The 15,390-nt window shown below is 39.3% G+C and overlaps 1 protein-coding gene across 3 annotated transcripts in view; it reads left to right on the top strand.

Annotated features, from left to right (window-relative positions):
* ADNP (activity dependent neuroprotector homeobox) overlaps positions 1 to 15,390 on the top strand; it is a 44,081-nt gene that overhangs the window by 5,642 nt on the left and 23,049 nt on the right. Inside the window, exon 1 of one of the 3 annotated variants that reach the window (XM_006097966.3) lies at positions 261 to 1,977. The exons of 1 other annotated variant lie outside the window; for it this stretch is intronic. Coding sequence is in view for 1 of the 2 variants with exons in the window: in XM_023761729.1 (XP_023617497.1) it covers positions 6,933 to 7,026 (94 nt within the window). In the remaining variant the exon portion in view is untranslated. Of the gene's footprint in view, positions 1 to 260; positions 1,978 to 6,815; positions 7,027 to 15,390 lie in introns of those variants that run through there. One more of the 3 variants, XM_023761729.1, reaches the window with a different exon arrangement.

Below are 15,390 nucleotides of genomic sequence, written 5' to 3' on the forward strand. Positions count from 1 at the left end.
GGCCAGGCGCCTCCTCCTGCAGCCCGACCCCCGCTCCCCGCTCTCCCGCCTCGGGAGCCCGCGGAGCCCAGCGAGCCAGCCTGGCCGCCGGAGCTTCAGCCGCTCCTGGCATCTCCCTCCACCCCGCCCTCCGCCACAACCGAGCTTCTCCCATCCCTGGAACTCAGCCTTTCCTCCCACCCACCCCCCCCCCCCCCAAACCCCACGCACACCCCCAAAGCCTGGGACGAGCCTTCTGCCAGGTCTACCCACCCATAGCTAGGGGCGGGGGGCAGTCTGGGGGGCGGGAAAGGGTGCACCGCACGAGTGAAAGTCTGTCTGCTGTGCGATCCTTCCTCCCCGATGTGCCAGCTCCCTGCTCTCCTGACCACGGAGTCCACCACCTCTTTGCTCCATCGCAGCGCCTGGTCAGCACGACCCCTCAGGAGCATTCCGAGCCCCAACTTATGCGAGGGTAGAAAATGGAAATCCAGGAAGCCGCGAAAAGATTTTTTTTTTAATGCAATGAATGGGGAATAGTTCTTTGAGCACCTTTTTATTCACCTCTTCACTCTGGGCTGCCTGACTGACTTCCCCTCCCCCCGACCTGGATGCCTGTCTGCTGGAAAAGGCGCGATTGCTTCTCTTCCTCTTCTGCCCAAGATCGGGCACTAAGATCTAACATCCTTTTTAGCCACGCACACCCACTCTAAGTCTTCTTGGTGTTCTGCATTCACCAATTCCTCTGGACAGTTCTTGCCATAACCCCATTTCTCAGACAAAGGCTTAGGAGGGAAAAAACCAAACTGTTTCCAGTGTTTGCCATTTTAATGCTGTCCATCCCCACACACCCAGTTCCTATTCCTGATGCTTCTCGTGCCAGTGCCTTGAACCTTCGAAATGAAAAAGAAAAAATAAAACTCCTGGGGAGCTTGATACAGTTTCTTTAGAAATCTGCATTGTTGCTTCTGGTTTATGGCCATGAAGAAAATACCCGCCCCCACCCAAAATGCACCGCAGCCAAGTCGGCTAAAGGCTATGAGTGTTGGAGTCAGTAGGGGGCGCATTCTCTGCACTGGGTAAGGCTGCAGAGGGGGGAAGGGCCCCAGAGCTAGAACAGGATGTGCTTCACAGCGCCTTCTACAGACCATGGGAAAATGGGCCTAGCAAGACACACTGCACTCTTAGTTGGTGAGCTGACAGCAACATGGCGAAGGATTGAGTCAAGAGCAGTGATTTTTTATATCTTAAAAAATCCACCCTGCATTTCAGAAGTTCTGTCTTTTTACTTTTCAAAACTGTTGACCCTCAAACAGTCTACTTTAGTTCTTGATGAATCACCTTGGCACATCCTTGGTACCCAGATTTCCCCTTGTCTGGAATTCTTCCACCTTAAACTTTGTGTCACCATATCTTTCCAAGGTCAGATGGTAAAGGGAAAAGCTTAACACCTAAGAGTAACTGGTTTGGGGTATTGCTGATATCTCCCTTCTTAATGGCCCAAATCTTTCCAACTCTTTGAGAGTTCATCATTCTTTAGGTATAGTAGATGTTAGTGGGGGTAGTAATTTTCATAAGCACGTAGATGGGTGTCATGATTTGCAAAGCCTTGTTGGTAAACATCTAGCCCACATTGAGTTCTCCATTATCAACCTCAACAGTTGATTGTAAAATTTTGTTTTCTTTCAACTTTAGGATTGTAATTGCCACTCTATCTTAGTAGCCAACCACCTTTGCAAAAGTGTTGACACTGGTCTTTGGTGAACAATCACCTTCTTAGGCTGTGTTGATTTCTATAGATTTTACTCTTGTTATTTCCATAGGTGTGAGATGCACAATGCGAAACCTAGGCCCCAGCTGTTGCACCATGATGCACAGGGTTGTACTTTTTGTACTGAACTAGATATGTAGCCTAGTGGTTATGCCCCGTACTACTATTTTGAGGATCTGGACTGCGTTCCTGCTTTGCTCTTTGGACCACATTGTCAATTCACACCGGTGGGTATATTCATTTTGGAGGGTGGGAACTGCAGCAACAGGGAAGCCAGAGACTTCTTCCTCCTTGGTCACCACCAAAGCCAACACTTCCAAAATTTTAGCCTCCCCACATTCCTCAAGGAACCATTTAGAGATGGTTGCATTTGCGGGTTCTGAACAAATGACTTATGACTTGTTTAAGAGAAAAATTTTAATATTTTGTAGTCTGCACTCTTAACATAAAGTATGTTAAGTTCTCAGTTATGCTCTTTTGGTGATCTAATCTCAAGTTGTTAAGCTTCTAAAAACCTTAAAGATTCTCTGATCAGAACAGGCTTTTCCATGAACATGTACTTGCTACCAAAGATTCACTGGTTGTTGATACTCAGGGGTACTTCAAGTATTTTATATAGATACACCAAAATAAATTTATGGGGAAATGGGTGTATTATTTGATACATAGTTGACCACTTTGGTGCTTAAGGGAGACTTCACTGGACATTTGCTACCAAGTAACATTTTGGTGAGTGAAAAAGGAGGCAGTTTCGTTCAGGTATTCCATTAGAAACTTAACTGTCTTTTAAATTATTTAATAATTACAAGAATCAGATATTTAAACTAAATGGGTATTGTTTGTAAGTTTTAAATATTGTTTAGTATTTGTTAAACAAATATTTTGATCTATATTTGGTTTTTGATATATTACACATAGTTTTGTTTTGTTTTTTAATATATTTTATTGATTTTTTACAGAGGGAGAGGAATAGAGAGTTAGAAACATCGATGAGAGAGAAACATGGATCAGCTGCCTCCTGCACACTCCCTACTGGGGATGTGCCCGCAACCAAGGTACATGCCCTTGACCGGAATCGAACCTGGGACCCTTCAGTCCGCAGACCGACACTCTATCCACTGAGCCAAACCAGTTAGGGCTACACATAGTTTTAAATGAGTAATTTGAAGACAATTTCTTATTTGAGGGTATGTTTGAGATGAAGTTTTTAAAGATTCTATATTTAAGATAGTGTTAACTGATGACATTATTGGTAATAGCCGTTTTCCCTCTACAGTTGCTGTGAGCTCTTAGAAAAGCATTCTGTGGTTTCAAAGGTTTCCCTGGTTTGACACTCAAAAAAAAGGTCAAGCAATTGGGCTTGAAGGCTAGAATTTAGGTAAATTGTGAGGGTTCATTAAAGTATAGTAAAAAAGCCTCAATTAACTAGAGGGTGGGTATGGGTATCCTATCCTATTTAATTGAACATTAAGTAGAAATTCCTTCTTTATCTTGGCCCTTGTTGAAAATTTTCTAAGACTACCTTACCAGAGGTTGCTGTACATTATACAAACTAAATTTTTTATTTGGGTTCTTACAGTCTCTATAGAAAATATAAGTGATTGGGCTGTGAATCTAAAGACCCCTCCCTCCTCACCCTACCTATCTGGAAGTCATTGGTTTTAAACATAACACTGTTCATTTGTTTTGCTTAAATTTCCCTTTTTCCCCTTAAGCCAAAGTGCAGAAGTTCCAGAACTATTTATATTAAAATAAAACATCACCATATTTAAGAGATTGTCAAGTAAATTCTCAGTTACTCTTATTTTGATGACCCAATCTCAAGAGTTGCTAAGCTTCTAAAAACTTTAAAGATTCTCTCATTAGAATAAGCCTTTCCATGAATCTGTACTTGCTTGCTCCCAAGTCAACAACCAATAATAAATAGGGTTTTATCAAATAAAATGGCTTTTGATTTTCATTATAACATAAATACATTTATTGTTTCTATTTGATTACTATAAGCATGATTATGTAAGGTATGCTATGGTTTTGCTTTCCTTGTAACTACTTAAAAATTTTGAGGAATATCTATTAAAAATCTTATATTTTGAAATTTTAAATATTCAACAATCTGTTGGTTGATATATTTAAGATGTACACATTCTGACTACCCATTTAGTGGGCACTAATAGAGAAAAGAGAAAAAATCTTCAGAATTTAAGTGTATTTTTTCTTTTGAGAAATATATAAATGCCAGAATTGTATAAGTTGTAATAGACCTTGGCAGATTAATTCCATTAATATGTGTGTGTGTGTACACACACAAAATACAGTCTACTGTTTTAGACTTGGAAATTAAGTGCAGAGAAAGATACCAGAATTAAACACTGGAGTTTTTTTAAATAACCTGTTTAAATCTTAGTGAAATAAACTTTTTTTAAATGATGTGAAAGTACAAAAATTTTTATTTTATAAGATTAGAAATTAATTTTATATTTACATCAAGTTGCCCAATACTGTTGCGTAATAAGCTACTTCTTCAGCCTCGACTTCCAAAGGAGTTTCACCTTAAATGAATGTCATAACCCTGTTATGTCTTCCAGAAGGTAAAATACTTTACATGAAAGTTTAACTTTCATTAACTTGTCTAAAATGGCATGAAGATTAAGAAAAATATCGTTCCTCTTTATAAATAATTTAATTATAGTTTGATTAACAGTTTGATGTGTTATTAACATTGCATAAACTTTCACAGTTTCCCTTCTTTCATTTTGTAAGAGATTGTGGTATTAAATCTGGAGCAAATGCCATATTTTACTGATGTGCACCGCTGTCAGTTATACATATTATATTGTTAGTTTGGAAACTTGGCATTTGAAACTGTCATGAACCAAAGTTCCACATTAACTGAATTAATATTTTGAGTGTAAAGGCTGTTTCTTGTTTATACATTGGCACTTAAACCACCTTGATTTTTGAGACACTTTATAAGAGAAGCCATCTATGTTTTGCCCACTTTAATGGCCATAGTTCCATCATGACTTCATGGTTTTTTATTATTTTTTAATTTTTTTTACCTTGTTAGTTAGAAAGTGGTAGGAAGGATATGATTATGTTCCTTCACTCTCTTAGTGCTTCTTATACATGTGTTTTGGTCATGACCTACCTTTGATTTCTATCAGGTTAGGGATCAGCTTAAATGAGAATCCATGTTCTGCTTCATTGGGAGGAGAAGACTCCCTTCATATGTTATTAGGCTTCTCAAATTGGGATATATATTACACACACACACACACACTCTAGAGGTCCGGTGCACGAAATTCATGCCCATGGGGGGTGTCCCTCAGCCCAGCATGTGGCCCTCTCACAGTCTGAGAGCCTTGGGGGGTGTCCGACTACTGCGGAGGCGGGAGAGGCTCCTGCCACCACCACTGCGCTCGCCAGATGTGAGCCTGGCTTCTGGCTGAGCGGCACTCACCCTGTGGGAGTGCACTGACCACCAGGCGGTAGCTCCTGCGTTGAGTGTCTGCCCCCTGGTGGTCAGTGTGCATCATAGTGACTGGTCATTCTGCTGTCCAGTCGATTTGCATATTAGCCTTATATTATATAGGACAGGATAATATATGTGAACCTGGTTATGTGGGTCTGTGTGTGTGTAAAGTTACAGATAAAATGTGAGCAAACTGTTTAAAGTGCCAGTTTTGACAGAGTACATTTTTTTTCTGATCAGTGTAAAATGCAAAATTCTTAGCACTATTTCTGTTCTGGGTTCCCTCATCTCCATTTATGTATTTACTCTCCTCTACCTTTAGGAGTTCTTTAAGATGCACTCACAAGCTTCCTTGTTTTTATTGATCCCTAGCATAGTTCCAAGAGAGCAGCTAAAGAATTCTAAAATCTTAAGAATTTCATCAGTGTTTCAGAAATAAAGGAGAGCATAAAAGATTTTTATTAAGACTTTTCTGAGGGAAGACTTCCCTGAACATATACTACAATTTAAGGTTTAACTCAAAAACTTGCACATCATCTATAAAAGGCTCATCACTGTTTGATTAGCCCTTAGAATTGAAAATAAATTTCTTCACATCCTAATTCCCTCTTCAGTAGGGATAGGTGTATCTGAATTGAGTTGTTCAACTTTGGATTGTGTTTATGTGACATTTCTCATATGACTTAGTTGATTTCTTTAATAAGGATGAGTGTAAAGGCTCCCTTGCTGGCCTTTGTGGTATTATCTATATATATAAAGGCTAAGTGTCCATCTTTCCCTCCAACCGGTAGCTATGATGCACACTGACCACCAGGGGGCAGATGCTCAATGCAGGAGCTATCAGGACGCGCACTGGCCATTTAAAAATAAACAGCACCATGGATCTGAAGCCGACAAACCAACACTTGGCTTCCCCCAAGTGGCCCCGCCACCACCCCAGAGCGACACCCCACCAAATCGCAGGCAACACTGTCAAGACCCCATGGCGCAAAATGTGGCCTACAGCCCAACCCAGAAACGGTCGCTGTGGGCACCCGGTAATGACTTCATATAGCAGTGCCTGGCTTGTCTCCCTAGCGACTAGCCTCCTTGGAGTTTCTTCAGCCCAGGAACCAACTTGCTTTATAGCCAGGTGCAAACATTTTACAGTTTAACCAAATGTTTGTGAAGCGTTTTCTCATGCCTCATCTCACTTGATCCTCACAGAAGTCCTGGAGTAGGTAGATAGGAGACTCAGTAGAATCTGTTTTCTTTTCATTAGCCGGAAAATGGGGATTTAGAAAGTTTAGAAATTTGACCCGACTGAAAAGAAGTAAGAAATAACGGAACTTGAAAATGACTTCAGTTTTTCTCTGCGCAGAATACAGTCAAACACTGCTACAGTTAAATATTTTACCCTTTGTTTTCCCTGCGTGATCTACAATAATAACCTGCTTCATGCTGATATTTACTGCTGTGTTGCTGCAATTACCTGAAAGAGAAGTTGGGGTGCTTCACTGGGCTAGAAAAAGTTTAGCTAATCAGAAAGCAGGTCTAATTAAGCAAGTTTATATATACATAAAAGGCTAAGTTGACTCACGCATGCACGATACATATAAAGCTCTCGCTGGCGCCAATAGCACACGTGTGTTTCGATCTGTCAGTGTCGATAGTAAATTTGGTTTTCGTTGACATTCTGAAGCCCAAAGAAATCAGCATCGTTAACAGAATATGTCTGAAGACCAACTATTGCCACAACGTACCTCTGAAGCCGAAAGAAGCCGGCGTCGTCGACAGAAAATGTCTGAAGAACAGTCATCAACAAGTACTTATTTATTAAATATTTATTAAGATATTAAAATATTCTAATTAATTTCCTTTCAATGTGCATGAATCTGTGCACCAGGCCATTAGTAAAATAATATTGATGGCTTGCCTGTTTTATTTTTTAAGGACTTTATAAATCATTCTCAATTATCTCAGGACTGTCCTTATTTCACAAGTAGGGAAATTAAGGCAATACCAGGTGCAATAATGAAGTGAGCCCCCAGAATACGGCTGAACTGGTCCCCAGGCCTGTGCTTGGAACACTGGCTTTTATAATGCTCCTATGAGCTGTTTGGTTTATGGGGGCTCAAATGAATGCGTCATAACTTCATAGTGATGTTCTGTGCTTGTATGTCAGCTACCACCCAAGGATCCCAAATGGGCTCCACAGTTACACCCCCACCAGGACAGTGTAGATGAAAATTGTGATGGTAGTAGTTGAAGTAGCATATGTCTGGTTTGAAGTTTACCTGAATGAGGATCTAAAAAGAAAGTTTGGTTATGGTCCTGTTACTTTTCTCAATATTTTGGTTTAGGGCAGTCTTTTATTCCTTCTCTCCTGTGAGCAGTTATTTTTGCTTAGACAGATAATTGCTGGTTTTTACCCTTCTGCCATTTCTGTCTTTTTCTGAGCCCTTTATACTGCATTGAAGAGCTCGCAGAAACATGTGCTTCCCTTGAAAATCTGTAAAGCTTTCCTTTTCTGACAAAAGCTGGCAACAATTGAGAAACCTGCATGAGTGGCATCTTTTGAAACCTGGTGTATCTGAAGAAACTTCTGTCTAGTGGAAATATGGCAAAATGTATTAAACTTTTAAATTGGAAGTACCAATTTAAGTCAACAATTACAATTCTTATTCTTGTGAAAGGTGAATTGAGACTTGGAATGCCCTAATGTAAGGTGTGCTCAGAATTCTGGTTCAAGATCATTAGACTTAAAATCAAGAAAAACAAAACTGCAGAAAATGTGGGGATTGACCATTAAATGTCAAAACCTATAAGAATAATGTTTTTACTACAGAGAATGCTTTGGTTAATCTTGACTTTAGAAGATGAGTTAGAAAAACTTGATAAGAGCCCTAGCTGGTTTGGCTTAGTGGATGGAGTGTCAGCCTGTGGACTGGAGGGTCCCGGGTTCGATTCTGGTCAAGGGCACATGCCCAGGTTGCAGGCTCGATCCCCAGTGGGGGGCATGCAGGAGGCAGCCGATAAATGATTCTCTCTCATCATTGATGTTTCTCTCTCTCCTCCCATCCTCTCTAAAATTAATAAAAAATATATATTTTTTAAAGAAAAACTTGATAAGATAATTTAAATGTATTATTTTATTTTTCAAGAATGGTAAGAAAAGTACATTCCCCATTACTATGGGAAAGTGATTTCCACCACTTTGATAGAGCATGGAAAAATTTTTAAGGGGTTGGAAATAAGCTACTTTTGTCTTAGGCCATTTAGATGCAAAGGCCAGCCGCATGCTTCTGGAATGATTCCAGAGGACATATCTGGATGTCTTCTTAGGCCCAGTGTGAATTGGCTTCCTTTTTTCACATTTCTCATAATTCAGGTTTTCTACCTGTATTGACAGCAAGCAGCTCTATGGAGTTCTTATGTAGACAGCAAAGTGTTAGAATCATGTCCCACAATGTGTCCTTGCTTTGCTGGAATGCCTGTTTTAAAAGTAGTAAATTGGGAAATGCTCTCCATCTCATACTCCCTAAAGCTAGATTGGGATGTTAGAGATATTCTCAATCTTTTCTTATTAAGCAGTAAGGCATCTTTCTCCCTTTCAAATAAATTTTATGTGAACTCTAGTATATGAAATTAAGGGTTGCGGGTGAGGGGAGGGAGGTCACACCTCTGGTTGCAGTTGCTCAGCTTTCATCTTGTCCCTCAGGCGTCATCTTCCCCTCCATCCAAATTCATATCTTAGAGTCTCTCTGCACAATCTCAGAAGTAACCCTGAAAACTATTGGTTCCATTGCTGTTCTAGAAATTCTGGTGGTCATAGCTAGGATTCTTGTTTGAAATCTCAAGGTAGCAGGATAAGCAGCAATATAATAGCATTTTCACTAGTCTCTTAGTCTGAAAGTCTTCTTAAAAGAGGAGTGACTCACATATTTTTTAAATAAATATGCAAAACCTATATCACACTTTTATGTTTCTATGTAATTGTAAGTCATGTAGGTTTATTTTGGGTATTTGCAGATGTTCTATTGCATAAGCATTTTAAGTGCCACAGCTCTGTAAAGTTAAGGATATGCTTACTCTGACATGAATGGTTCACACACATGTATTAAAATAATACTATATGTATATGTGTAAGTTTGCATGCACATTATAATGTGTACAAGAACAGATGTATGACAAACACATCTGATTCTCAGGGATAATAATATTTCTTGCTTTTTAAAAGATTGTACTCTGGTGTGAACTCAGACTTTTCAAAGTGATTTTCCCAGTATCTGATCTGGTTTAAGGTAATAATGACAACTGCTTTTAAGTATTAACTGGCATCATCTCATTTAATCCTCTGACATTTGGTTATACCATAAAAAACAAAAACAGACCTCCAGAAGTTAAGGAACATTTTTAGGGTCACAAAAATAGTAAGTGGCAGAGCAAGTATTTAAACACAGATCTGTCCAGCTCTTAGGGGTGTATTCTTAGTCACTATATCATACCATCTTTCTTTTTTGGCAGAGGAAAGCTTTATTGTGCTTGTCACCTTCTTGTTACAGAAGTTTGAAGTTATGAGGTAAAATATTTTATATGTGGCTGATAGCTCAGCTAAATTTTTGTCCATGAAAGCAAATTTTGATGTAGGCTGTAGGCTTTACCCTTGAACCTTCTTTCTTCATCCTTTTGTTAATGCTTCAATATCATTACCTTATACCTAAGGCTCTGGTGATTTTGCAGACCTTTCAGATTGAGTAGGTCTGGAATGGCTGTAATCTTTTTCTGTACCACTACATACTCTAGAGTCATTTCAGTTTTACAAAACTAAAAAAAAAAGTTGAACTTGTTAAAGTAATCCCAGCTGGATTAAATCTATTAAGTTAAGGCAGAGTTAATTGGAGCTTTTGATATGGACAAAGTGAGATATAGCAGGTTCTCGAATAATGTTTTGTTCAACAATCAACATGGTTTCAGGTGAGAAGTCAATATTGGAATAACTTAATTCCTGTTTATATCAGTTAGCTCTGTGGTCAAATTGGTTCTGTTTTACATCTTGTCACTGCAGCTCCAAGAATCTACTAAGGATGACTTTAAGTGAGGACTTACTACATACTACTGTTCCCTGGCCTCTTGGATTGGAGCAGATTTGCCAGAAAAGTGAACTCTCTACTAAGATTTTTTTGAAGTACTTAACAGTTTGGGGACATTAATATATGACCATAGAGTCACTCATTCAGTATTGTCCAAAATGGTCTGGAAATTTGCGTTTATTTATGTATCTTCGGCTTGTGTTTGTGAGGGTGTTTCTGGAAGAGATTAGCATTTGAATTGGTAAGCTGAATAAAGGAGATCCATCCTCACCAATGTGGGTGGGTGTCTTCCAATCTTTGAGGGTTGAATAGAACAGGATGGTGGAGGAAGGGGGAATTTACTCTCCTATCTTGACCTACCCCTGGACTTTGGCACTCTTGGCCTTTCCTCTCGGACTGGGACCCACACCATTGCTCCCCTGGTTCAGACTCAAGACTGTATTACACTGGCTTTCTTGGGTGTCCAGCTTGCAGATGTCAGATCGTGGCTCCATAGTCTCAAGAGCCAATTCCTATGATGAATCTCCATTGTTATATTCTGTTGGTTCTGTTTCTTCAGAAAACTATGACTAACAAAACATACTAAGGATACATGAAGGCCCAGAAACTGTATTTTGTGTCAGGGATACACAGATGAATAAAGAGATGGGAAAATGTAGTGGTTAAAGCCAGAGACATTGACATAGGACAACCTGAGTTCAAACCCCAGTTTTGCCCTTCATCCCCTGAATGACCTTGCCTGCCTGTACCTCTCCGTCACCTGTTTCTCTCTTCTCCAAAATGGTGTTGACACAGGGTAGTAAGCCAGAATAAGAATAGGGAAACTGAGACACTTAAACAGCAGTTTGCAGCCATATGGTAAGTCCTATCTTCCCTAAACCTAGGACATTCCTCCCCAACCAGAAAGAAGGTAAATAGCTTAAATCACTTAGGGAGGCAGCAAAAGTCCAAGTAGTGCCATTTGGCAACCACACCCAAGGACAGTTGAAGTTAAGAGAATAAATCTCATTTTGGTACTTTAGCATAAAGCAGATAAATATTCTATTGATTCTTCCCTAAATGCTTAGCCTTTAAACCCCTCAAAATGGCCTGAGGACTGAAGGGTCCCAGGTTCAATTCTGGACTGGGGCACATGCCCAGTAGGGGGCGTGCAGAAGGCAGCCGATCAATGATTCTCCTCATTGATGTTTCTGTCTCTCTCCCTTGATCTCTGAAATCAATAAAAAAATATTTTTAAAAAATAAATAAAACACCTCAAAACAAAGGGCCCACCCAAGGTCTTCCTCCCAGGAGCATGCCCGCGCCCCCTACCCTTTTCCCCCCCCACAGGTAAGCATCTCCTAAGCTCTAAGGGACCCCATGAGGCTTGCAACCAGGGCAGCTGTGGGCAGCAGCAGTTCATACCAGGCAAATCCCTGAACCTGTTCCGAAGGCCTCTTTTTCTCTGACTCCTCGGTGGGCTCATTTCCCCCTCCTAGTTCTCCTGTTGTCCTAGGCCCTTTGTTGTTTCGCTGTCCCCAGCTTTAATAAACGTCCTCTAAAATTTACCTGGGCTCCTATTGCGAAATTTTTTCTGCACAAAGTCAACAACTCACATACTACCAGCTGGCCCTAGGCAGACCTGCTCAGAGCCAGGTCCCCTTCCCAGTAATAATGATGGGGCTTTTGTGCAAATTAAGTGAAGCTTAATTTGTAGGGCATTTGACAATAGTGATCATATAGCACATGCACAGTAGAAAGCAGCTGCGATGGTTTGTAGCGAACTATACTTGGTCTCAGAATGATTCATCAGAAGTAGATCCTGGGACAAAGGGGATTATTAAAAAGTGATGATGGTGGGGGGGAGGAAAAGGGACTGGGGATGTTGCTGGACTGGAACCAGGATGGAGCAGGTCTGCCTTGGGCCACAGGTAGTGTGTGGATTCTTGACTTCATGCAGGAAAGATTTCACAAGGTGAGTCCCGGTGATTTTGAGAGTATGTTTATTAAAGTTGGGGACAGTGAAACAAGGATGGACTTAGGATAGAAGAAGCAACAGGAGATCGCCTAGGCCAGTGAAGGCAAACCTATGACACGCGAACTCATTTTTTTGGTTGATTTTTCTTTGTTAAATGGCATTTAAATATATAAAATAAATATCAAAAATATAAATCTTTGTCTTACTATGGTTGCAAATATCAAAAAATTTCTATATGTGACACAGCACCAGAGTTAAGTTAGGGTTTTTCAAAATGCTGACACGCCAAGCTCAAAAGGTTCGCCATCACTGGCCTAGGCGGTGGGGCTGCTTTGACTCTAGAAATATTATAGGAAAGAAATGAGCTTATGCAGGGCTGTTTTGATTCACTGAGAAATAAGTCACAGTGACAGAAGTGAGCCAAGGCCAGGCTGTTGTTGGCTCGCTGAAGAATCAGAGATGGCCTTGGAGACAGGTTCAGGGGGTTAGCCCAGGACGAACTGCCCCTGCCCATTGCTCCCCTGGTTGCAAATCTCTTGGGTGCTCTTAGAGTTTAGGAGATGCATGCCTGAGAGGGAAGGAAGATATGGATGTGCTCCCTAGAGAGAGCACCAAAAATTTTAATTATAAAATATGTATAACAATATTTTAACCACTTTTAAGTGTACAGTTCTGTGACATTAAGTACACTCACATTGTTGTGCAGCTACAACCATCATCAATCTCCAGAACTTTTTTGCTTGCAAAACTGAAACTATACCAATTAAACAATAATACCATTCACCCCTCCCTCAGCTTTTGGCAACTACCCTTCTACTTTCTGTCTCTGTAAATGTTACTACTCTTAATGTCTCATAGGAGTGGAATCATACAGTGTTTCTCCTTTTGTGACTAGCTTCTTTCATTTAGCATGTCCTTGGGGTTCATCTATGTTTCCAGTAGCCACATTTTAAAAAATAAGAAATTAAAATATTTTAACTCAGTATATCCAAAGTATTGACATTTTAAAATCAATATTTTTGTAAAGATATTTATGAGGTACTTTGCATATTTTATACTAAACCTTGGAAATCCTGAATATGTTTTAATGGGCAAAAAACTTGAACAGACATTTCTGCAAAGAAGATATGCACAACTGTCCAATAAGCATGTGAAAAGAGGTCAACAGCAAACATGTTGATGAGGATGTGGATAAAAATTGGAATTGTGTACTGTTGGTGGGATGTACTGGTAAAGGTAGAGCTGCTATGGAAGCATAGAATTATGTGATATGATAAGATCTAGAAAAGATACTTGTATAGCCATGTTCATAGCAGTTTTATTCACAATAGCTAAAAGGTAGAAGCAACACAGGTATCCATTAACAGGTGAATGAATAAGCAAAATGTGTATACATAGCTGGAATATTATTCAGCCTTTAAAAGGAAGGAAATTCTGACATATGTTGTAATATGGATAAACCTTGGGGACATTATGCCAAGTAAAATAAGCCAGTCACAAAAAGACATAATTTTATGACTCTATTTATATGAAATACTTAGAGTAGTCAAAATTGGACAAAGTAGAATGGTAGTTGGCAGATGCACAGAGAGAGGGAGAAATGGGAAGTTATTGTTTAATGGGTATAGAGTTCAGTGTACAAGATGAAAAGAGTTCTAGCAATGGATGGTAGTGATGATAGCACAATGTTCTAACTATTCAATACTATTGAACTATACACATAAAAAATTTACCATCTTAATGGTGTTTATGTGTATTTTACCACAATATAAATAATCTAAATAATCAGCTCAGTTCAGATTAAGCGCATTTTAAGCTTAATAGCTATTTATGATAAATATCTATCTTATTGGAAAACACAGTTCTTAAAATAGAAATTTGCAAAATTTTCGAGCAACATTGGTTTTCTTGCTGCCTGTATAAACACTGAAATAAATATATTGTTTCTTTTAAAAGAAAAACAAATGTATGCGTGCATAAAAATCTGGAAGGATAAATATTATCCCAGTGTTAACTATTATTGTCTTTGTGTAAAGCTTCTTTTGTTTATTCTTTGCCTTATCCATATTTTGTAATCATATACTAGGCCTAATTGATGGGGGGATGGTGGGTACCAGCTTCCTTGAAATACAATTCACTGATTAAAAGTGTACAATTAAATGTTTTTAGTATATTCACAGAGTTGTGCAACTGTCACCAGAATCACTTACAGAATATTTTTACTACTTACAAAGTACCCAGTTAGCAGTCACCTTCTATTTTTTCCTCTAAATCCCCAAGCCCTAGGCAACTTTAATCTCCTTTCTATCTCTGAAGATTTGCCTTTCCTAGACATTTCATGTAAATGGAATCATACAATAAGTAGACTTTTGTGACTGACTTAACAATGTTTTCAGGGTTCATCCATGTTGGAGCATGTATCAGTACATCATTCCTTTTTGTGGTTGAATCATATTCCAATGTGTGGATATACTGTATTTTATTTATTCATTTGTCAGTTGAAGATTTGGGTTGTTTCTCCTTGGGTATTATGAATACTGATGATAACGTTAGTGTACAAGTTTGTTGTTACTGTTTTGTGGATGTATGTTTCATTTCTCAATTGTTTTTTTAACAAAAATGAATGGAACTTTTGGGGGGAAAGTTGCTAAAGAGGCAGTTACGAGCTGACTAGCCTCCTGTCTAGCCCTGCCCTCCAGGAAAAGAAAAAAAAAATCACCAAAGCCTCTGCTTTCCCAAGCAATTTGAGTATTGATAATGAGAAGATGATAAATGAGAAACATAGCATACCTTTGTTTTTTTTAAAGCTATTGTTTTATTTAAGGATACCAAGGTTATGGTTTTCCTTTTGCATGATACTACCATTACAATTTGGGTAGAAAGATATCTTTCAGATGTGACTATCCAGTGAATGTTGGCATCCACGGTGATGGTAAAGAGCACTTTAGGGCAAATGGTCTCAGAGCTGAGTTCTTGTTGCAGTTCTTCTCTGGGAGTGATTGGACTGTCTAACCAGAGACGAGTGTACATTCTTAATCTCTGGATCACCACTTGAGCTAGTTTGGCTAACATTTTAACATCACTTCATCCTGGGGATTGAAGTGGCACTTTTTGGATATACATATGTAACATGCTGTTG

The sequence above is a fragment of the Myotis lucifugus genome, unplaced genomic scaffold (assembly GCF_000147115.1).
Source record: "Myotis lucifugus unplaced genomic scaffold, Myoluc2.0 scaffold_215, whole genome shotgun sequence".
Classification (NCBI taxonomy): domain Eukaryota; kingdom Metazoa; phylum Chordata; class Mammalia; order Chiroptera; family Vespertilionidae; genus Myotis; species Myotis lucifugus.